General features: G+C 33.0%; 1 protein-coding gene across 1 annotated transcript in view; it reads left to right on the top strand.

Annotated features, from left to right (window-relative positions):
* The window catches only part of ermp1 (endoplasmic reticulum metallopeptidase 1), a 23,194-nt gene that overhangs the window by 6,830 nt on the left and 7,960 nt on the right, over window positions 1-8,404 (top strand). Inside the window, exons 3-8 of the mRNA XM_016520784.1 lie at window positions 2,110-2,237; window positions 2,747-2,852; window positions 3,754-3,900; window positions 4,140-4,232; window positions 6,221-6,433; window positions 7,589-7,809. Coding sequence (XP_016376270.1) covers window positions 2,110-2,237; window positions 2,747-2,852; window positions 3,754-3,900; window positions 4,140-4,232; window positions 6,221-6,433; window positions 7,589-7,809 — 908 coding nt within the window. The remainder of the gene's footprint in view (window positions 1-2,109; window positions 2,238-2,746; window positions 2,853-3,753; window positions 3,901-4,139; window positions 4,233-6,220; window positions 6,434-7,588; window positions 7,810-8,404) is intronic.

Raw genomic sequence — 8,404 nt, 5'->3', positions numbered from 1 at the left:
TGCACTGAAGATCATTAAGGGAAAGAGATAACTTAATAAAATGTTATTGCTCAGAAGTTGCTCTTATGAGACTTAAACGAGACATAATTGAGAATCACATTAGGTATTTACCTTAGTCTCAGATATTTCTTATAAAAACCTGCACTGAAAATCAGTGTCACAAAAGCAGAGAGTTGACTAAATAGAATGTTTTTGCTCAGAAGTTGCTCTTTCATAATGTGAGTCTGAAATGAGACATAAATGAGAACCACAAAGCATTTAACTTTGTCTCAGATGTTTCTGTGTATTGAAAATAATGAAGCTTCATGAAGGCAAAGAGTTGACTCAATAAAATGTTATTGCTCAGAAGTTGCTCTTATGAGACTTAAACGAGACATAATTGAGAATCACATTAGGTATTTACCTTAGTCTCAGATATTTCTTATAAAAACCTGCACTGAAAATCAGTGTCACAAAAGCAGAGAGTTGACTAAATAGAATGTTTTTGCTCAGAAGTTGCTCTTTTATAACTTATGAGTCTTAAATGAGACTTAAACGAGAATCACAAAGGATTTAACTTTCTCTTAGATGTTTCTCCTAAAAAACCTGCACTGAAAATCAGTGTCACAAAAGCAGAGAGTTGACTAAATAGAATGTTTTTGCTCAGAAGTTGCTCTTTTATAACTTATGAGTCTTAAATGAGACTTAAACGAGAATCACAAAGGATTTAACTTTCTCTTAGATGTTTCTCCTAAAAAACCTGCAATGAAAATCATGAAGCTTCATGAAGTCAGAGAGTTAACTCAGTAAAATGTTGTTGCTCTTATGAGACTTAAACGAGACATAATTGAGAATCACATTACCTTTGTCTCAGAAGTTCCTCCTTACGTAGGTCTCTAGTTGTCGAATAAGAGCTATAAAATGAATGTGGAGCAGCTGAGATCGTTTGATGAGAAATGTTTGAGTTCATATTGAGCAGATTGGGTATCTAAGCGAATCTGAGCACAGTTTGAGACATTGTTGAAACACGTGAGATTACTAGGGTCTTCTTCTCAGTAGAAACATCTGAGATGCAGGAGACTCTCTGTTTGCTCTGTTTAATCTCAATTCTGTCTTGGAGAAGTAACTGAGTTATTAAAGAGATCTTTGGTTTCTAGAACAGACTGTTCTTGGACTCATCATTTTTGGAGATACTTCTTGACATGAAGTCATAAATTGAGAGTGTCTTCTGTGGAAATCCATATTTCTTCATCGGCGTGCTTCGTCTCTGTTTATTTGTTGTGTTTGCTGTTGTTCAGAGTGACAGTGATCAGATCGAGCAGTTTAAGGTTTCATTGTGTTCGGTGTCGGTGTTCTTTGACTCGTGTCTCATGTCTTTCTCATTTTTCACTGTGTTTGTGCCTGATGTTGGTTGTATGTGGATGGGCACATTACATTATTTGCATTATTTAATCTCTATTACTAATGCACTAGTGATATCAGTGCTGTTCATTCCGCTGTCACCTTTGTCCTAAAATCCTGATCCTTAGAAATTTAGGAAGTGAAACTGAACACAGACGGCTTGTGTGTGTGTATTTGCATGCTGGGATCAGTTTGCCTTGAACTTCATTCCTGCTTTCAACCACAAACACCAACCACAGCACAGCAAACCTCACTGACTGTATTTGGCTGTAACAATTCTCATGAGAGTCTCAGTCTGGTCAAAAGACCTGCTGCTGATGATGAAAAAGTCACATGAGTGTTTAATTAAGTGACTGTAAGTGATTCAGGCTTGCGTCTAACATCAGCGTTGTAGTTCTGTCATGCTTGGACTGATTTTATTGGCCGTTTATGATTTGGGTTTGAGTTAGGGCTGTGTTTGGTCGATGGGAAAGTTGTTCCAGGATTTAATTGTGTTGTATTTTACATACACAGATGCATCATGTATATGCTCTTTATGCATCTTGCATATTAATGGTTTTATATATTTATACATTTAATTGTGTTTCGAGATTTGTGTGCATGCCTAACACTAGTGTGTGAGTAATAACTGAAGATGATGTGTGATTAATAACACCTGTGTCTGTGTCTGTGTCTGTGTGTCGTGCGTGTGCGTGTGTGTGTGTGTGTGTGTGTGTGTGTGTGTTTCAGGAGCCAGCGATGACGCCGTCAGCTGCTCGGTGATGTTGGAGGTTTTACATTCTCTGGCGAATCTCTCCACACCGCTCAAACACGGCATCATCTTCCTGTTTAACGGAGCCGAGGAGAACATCCTGCAGGTGAGAGGTCACGGCAACAGCTGACCTCTGACCTCAGTGAGGGTCAGACTGCCATTCTTACTGTGTGTTTGCTGCATTAGTAATGCAGGACTGATATTTGCATGTTCAACAGTGTTATTTTACTGTTGTTGAGATATTATTACAGTTTTTAATAGAATTTTGAATTAATTTTTATTTTTTTTATATTTTCTGTTTTATTTAGATTTTAGTTAAAAGTTTTAGGTTTTTTGCACAATTTATTATTATTATTATTATTTAAACATATGTCTATATAGCTTTTATTAATTTTATCTTAGTTTTAGTTATTTTAGTGCATCGGGTTAAACCTAAATGAAAATTCGAAATGTTGCCTTGGCAACTAGCTAAAATAAATAGCTACTTTAAAATGTTTTATTTAAAGTAATGAAAGTTCTTTCTTTATAGTTTTAGTTAACTGTAATATCCCTGGTTCAATGTCACACACAGATGCATATAAACATTGAGTTTCTGATTCCGTATGTCTCTCTAAGGCCAGTCACGGCTTCATTACCCAGCATCCCTGGGCTCAGCAGGTGCGAGCGTTTGTGAACCTGGAGGCGGCAGGAGTGGGCGGGAAAGAGGTGGTGTTTCAGACAGGTAAACACTCACTGCACCTGTGTGTGTGCGTGTGTGTGTGTGTGTGTGTGTGTGTGTCAGAGCTCAACACCTGCAGCACATCCATACATCTTCACTGTTGCTAGGCAGAATAAGTCCCAAGATTAAAGGGCCTGTTCACCGTCTCCTGTCATCATTTACTCACCCACCAGCAGTTCTCAACCACTTTCTCAAGCCATATTAAGTCATCTTTAAGCCTTAAAATGACTTCAGTGATTTGAAAAAATTAGAATTAAGAATTAAAATCAACTGAAACAACTAAAAATGAACATAATGTGAAGTTAATTGGGACATTTTTTCCCAGTCATCTAAAGTTCATCCCCTCAGAAACTGTATTTTTGTCTTTGAATAGCCAGGATTCACACTGTCCCGGAAAACCTGGGTATATTAATAATCCTAGTTTTAAAAATGAGATTTCTAGCCATGCAATCAATAAAATCTTAAAACTCAATGTGTTTTTTTTTTTACATAATGAATATTCATTTTTCTAGTTATGGCAAGCTCTGAATATTTTTGGGGTAAAAAAAAATGCAATTAAAAAAAAATCTTTTAAAAAATCTGAATCTTTTATCCTTATGCAGTAAAAGTTCTGAAACTTTAAATATAATTATTTGAGTTACTTATTTGAATCTATGGACACTCCTGATTTCTGTAAATTAATCTGTTGTTACAGCCAATGAACTGGAAATATATAATATATGGAAATATATTATCTTGCGTGGGACCTCGGTCAAAAATGTCGAAAGCTGCTGATCTAAACCCGGATGTGTTTATCCTATTGCTCACGTTTCTGTTTACATTGACTTTCATTATGTGGAAAAGAGCAGCATGAACATTCTGCTAAGCGTCTAGATGTGAGTGTGAGTGAATGATTGTGTCTCAGGTCCGGAGAACCCGTGGCTGGTCCAGGCGTACGTCCGAGCCGCTGTCCATCCGTTTGCATCAGTGGTCGGTCAGGAGGTTTTCCAGAGCGGCGTCATTCCCTCAGATACAGACTTCCGCATCTACAGGGACTTCGGCAAAATTCCTGGTACGAGATTCACAGATTCATCTGCACTGGTGATGCTTCTAAGTCAAATCATATGTAAATAATAAATATAAAACATTACATTTTAAATAATATTTTTATAAATATGATTTAATAATAGTAATAATAATAATTATTATTATTATGCAATTACTATTTCTGACTATTACTGAATATTAATTGTCCTTTGAACCATTTATGTCAGTGTGTGAAGTGTTAGTCCTCTGGGTCTCGTTGTGCAGGGATTGATCTGGCGTTTATAGAGAACGGGTTCATCTATCACACTAAATATGACACTCCGGAGCGGATCCACACCGACTCCATCCAGAGAGCAGGTGAGACACACACTATTCCTGAAATACATGGAAGAAAACATCTGATCCGGAGAAAGAGAGAATGAAGATCTCAGCGGCTGTTCCGTTAAAGCCGCTCTAGATGCTGAGCGAGAGAAAATTAGAGACGAGACGAGCTGCATCTCTCTCATTACACACACACACACACACACACTCACACACACACACACTCTCTCTCTCTCACACACACTCACACACACACACACTCTCTCTCTCTCACACACACTCACACACACACACACTCTCTCTCTCTCACACACACTCACACACACACACACTCTCTCTCTCTCACACACACTCACACACACACACACTCTCTCTCTCTCACACACACTCACACACACACACACGTACGTCACTGCGTCTGCGTCTGTGTGTGTGTGTGTGTGTGTGTGTTATTGCTCAGATCAGCAGAGCAGCAGCATTCAGACCGATCCAAACCCAGACAGTCCGCTTGTGTTTTAGAGGTTTCTTTATGAATTTAATAAAAATCAGTCTAAATCTTATAAGTTGGGGAATAATTGGAACTTTTCATCTGTCTGTGTTCTTCTGACATCTTTCTGCTTAAGATCATCTTTGTTAGATAATATAAACACTTTCATAAGATTGTGAACTTTATTTCTTTGCTGCTGAATTTAGTTAAACTGAATCGCTAAACAGACTAAAGATACCAGTGTTCAGTAAATAATAATAATAATTATTATTATGATTATTTATTACTACTATTGACTATTAATTATTAACCAATTAAATAATTTTTGTTTATTTTTAATAATGTTTGTATGAATATTATTTTAGTAATAATAATAATTTGTTATTTTTAAATATTATTTTCTTAAATTATATTATTATATTATTATCAGTAGTAGTAGTAGTAATTATTATTATAAATAATAATAATAATACATGTAATTACTGCTAATAAAATATAATAATAATCATTAATTATTATTATTGTATTGAATTATTATTTCAATATTGTATTATATATTATTATGGATTATATATTATTATATTGAAATTATAATTAATTACTGTTTAGTTTACTTAATAATTTTACTAATATAATTTTATAATGATAATAATAATTATTATTATTATTTATATCACTATTATTATTAATAATACATGTAATTACTACTAATAAAATATAATACTAGTAGTAGTAGTAATAATAATAATAATTCTTAAATGGTATCATATTATTATTAAAATTATTATTGTTATTAAATACATATTTTTATTATTACTATAAAAATAAGTAATGCATTAGCCCAGCCGCAGACATTTTATGGACAATAAGCAAACGCAGTTTGTTGCATTAATCTAGTATTCAGCTGTTGTGTGTCATTTTAAACCTATGAATTATGTCTGATAGTTCAGGGCTGCTCTGATGGATGACTGTAATGCGTGTCAGCAGCGGTTCTGCTGTGTCGACTCCATCAGTGGCTCAGTATACGAGTGTTTGCTGATATCCTGAGAGAAGCACATTCAAGCTTTGCTCTGTTAGATTTAACAGACTGTAAAGGTTTAAAGTTTAAACCCTCCGCTGTAGAACAATAGCAGCTGTGTGTTTGAGCACCTAAACCTCCGTCATCAGGACAGATGCACGCTCTTTTGGTGTGTTTTATAAATATATATATACAGAATTTTTGGCTTTAAAACAAATCTGTAATTTTATTGAAATGATATGATTTAGTGTTTAAATAAATAAATATGTTTTAAACAATGCAATGATTTTGATGTTAAAATAAATATATTTATTTTGAAATATCAGCAGCAAAGGCTATTTTCTTGGCAAACCAATAGTAGAAGTAAAATAATACTTCTAATAATAGTAAAACAATCAAATATTTAATAAATAATCATATACAAAACTTCAACAATATTTTTCACAAATATAATAAAAAGAAATATAGCAGTCATATATTCACAGTACAGATTCATATTGATTCTATATCTGTCTGCAGGTGACAACATCCTGTCTGTGCTCAAACACCTGGTGATGTCAGATGAGCTGGCGGACTCGTCAGCGTATCGTCATGGTAACATGGTGTTCTTTGATCTGTTGGGCGTTACCGTGGTTGCGTATCCCGCACGCGTCGGCACCATCATCAACTACATGGCTGCCGTCGCCACGGTGATCTACCTGGGCAAGAAGTGCATGTTAACTAGCAATGCGGGTAAGTGCTGGGGAACGTGATGACATATCAGTTAGTGATGACTAACTGTTTATATTCATATTTATTATCACTGAATGGTTTTATTCAGAAATTTCATTGATGGGTATTTTTTTTTATATTTCTAGATTTTTTTATTTTTTTTATTAGATTTGTTGTAGGAAAATATGAAGTGTTGCATATAATTTAAATGTTTATTTATTAAATTTTTAGTCTTATGATTATTTTAATTTCTCCTTTGCTACTATGTTGCTAAATAAATAAAATGTATTTATTTTAACACCAAATCATATAATTTTTTTAAAAATTATATAAATAAATGTATTTATGTATTCATTTATTTGAATGCCAAATCATTGCATTATTTAAAAAAAATAAATATAAATGATTTATCTATTTATTTTAACACCAAATCAAAGCATTATTTAAATTAAAAATGAAAAATAATTTATTTCTTTATTTTAACACCAAATCATAGCATTATTTAAATTAAAAATTAAAAATAATTTATTTCTTTATTTTAACACCAAATCATAGCAGTATTTAAATGAAAAATAATTTATTTTAACAAAGCACAGCATTATTTAAATAAAATAAATCATTTGTTTTTATAGCAATTCATAGCATTATTTAAATAAAAGTAGTAAAATATTTATTTATTTATGTAACATAACACATTTATTTAAATAAAATAAATAAATGAATGCATTTAAATAATTATTAAAATAATAGCATTATTTAATTAAATTAAATTATTCATATTTTACATTTATTTTAATGCCAAATTTAAAATTATTTTAATTATATCAAGCATTATTTAAATGAAAAATACATTATTTATTATTCTATTCAATATTTATATCGAATTTAAAATGTATTAAAATTCACTTGTAAAAACCCATGTGATCACTGATAACTGATGCTGGCTGATTGTATGAGTTTGTTTAGTTAAAGCCAATTCTGTGTCGAATGCTACAGGTACAAACAGGAATCATCACTTTGTAATGTGAGTAATGAACAATATAAAATAGGAGTAACTGAAGTCAACAGCTTCATATTATGAATTATTTTCTGATTCATTTGATTGTAGAATATAGAGCACATTTATCGCTGGTCTTGCGTGTTCTGAGGCGTGCGCTGGTCTCTGTCCCGCGGCAGGCGGCCGCTACATGCGTGATCTGGCGTGTGCGGCGTGTGTGGCTGTGTTGAGCTGGTTCGTGGCTCTGCTGACGGTTCTGATCGTGGCTCTGCTGGTCACGCTCGCGGGACGCTCCATGTTCTGGTACAGTCACTTCTACGCCGCCGTCTGTCTGTACGGATCCGCCGCCGTCGGCAAGATCCTGCTGATCCACACGCTGGCCAAGAACCTGTACTACGGGGTGAGTCCACACCTCACATTCACTCACCGCAGAAACGCTCTTCTGTCCCTCACTAAACTCAGCTGATGTGACAAACCCAGCGACTAGTTCCTCCTCGTCTGGGAACTGATGTCAACCGAGCACACTGTAATATTGACATCAATTTATGTGTTCTTAAAATACATTTTTAACTATGTTATCACTGATAACTCACTATTTAAATAAAAATAATCAATAAATAAATGATTTATTTATTTAACAGCAAATCTGTTCATTATTTAAATAGATAAACAATACCACATTTATTTAACCAATAAAATTTCATCAGTAAAATTTAATTTTAAATAATACAAGAATATTTTTTACATAATTTTTTATATCTAAAATATTTATTAATTAATGCCAAATTTATTTATTTACTCCACATTGATACCATTATTAAAAAAAAAAAAAAATCATTATTAAATAAAATTAAATAACAAATTAAATAAAATTCATTATTTTATTTATATATATTTTAAATATTCAATTCATAAAATATATTTTTAATAAATCACAAGTAACTGATATGCTGGCTAATATTAAGAATCTGTTCATTATTTAAATAAAATAATTA

The sequence above is a fragment of the Sinocyclocheilus rhinocerous genome, unplaced genomic scaffold, assembly GCF_001515625.1.
Source record: "Sinocyclocheilus rhinocerous isolate Xijiao unplaced genomic scaffold, SAMN03320098_v1.1 scaffold3376, whole genome shotgun sequence".
Taxonomy (NCBI): Eukaryota; Metazoa; Chordata; class Actinopteri; order Cypriniformes; family Cyprinidae; genus Sinocyclocheilus; species Sinocyclocheilus rhinocerous.
This window is presented reverse-complemented; position numbering and strand designations above follow the sequence as displayed.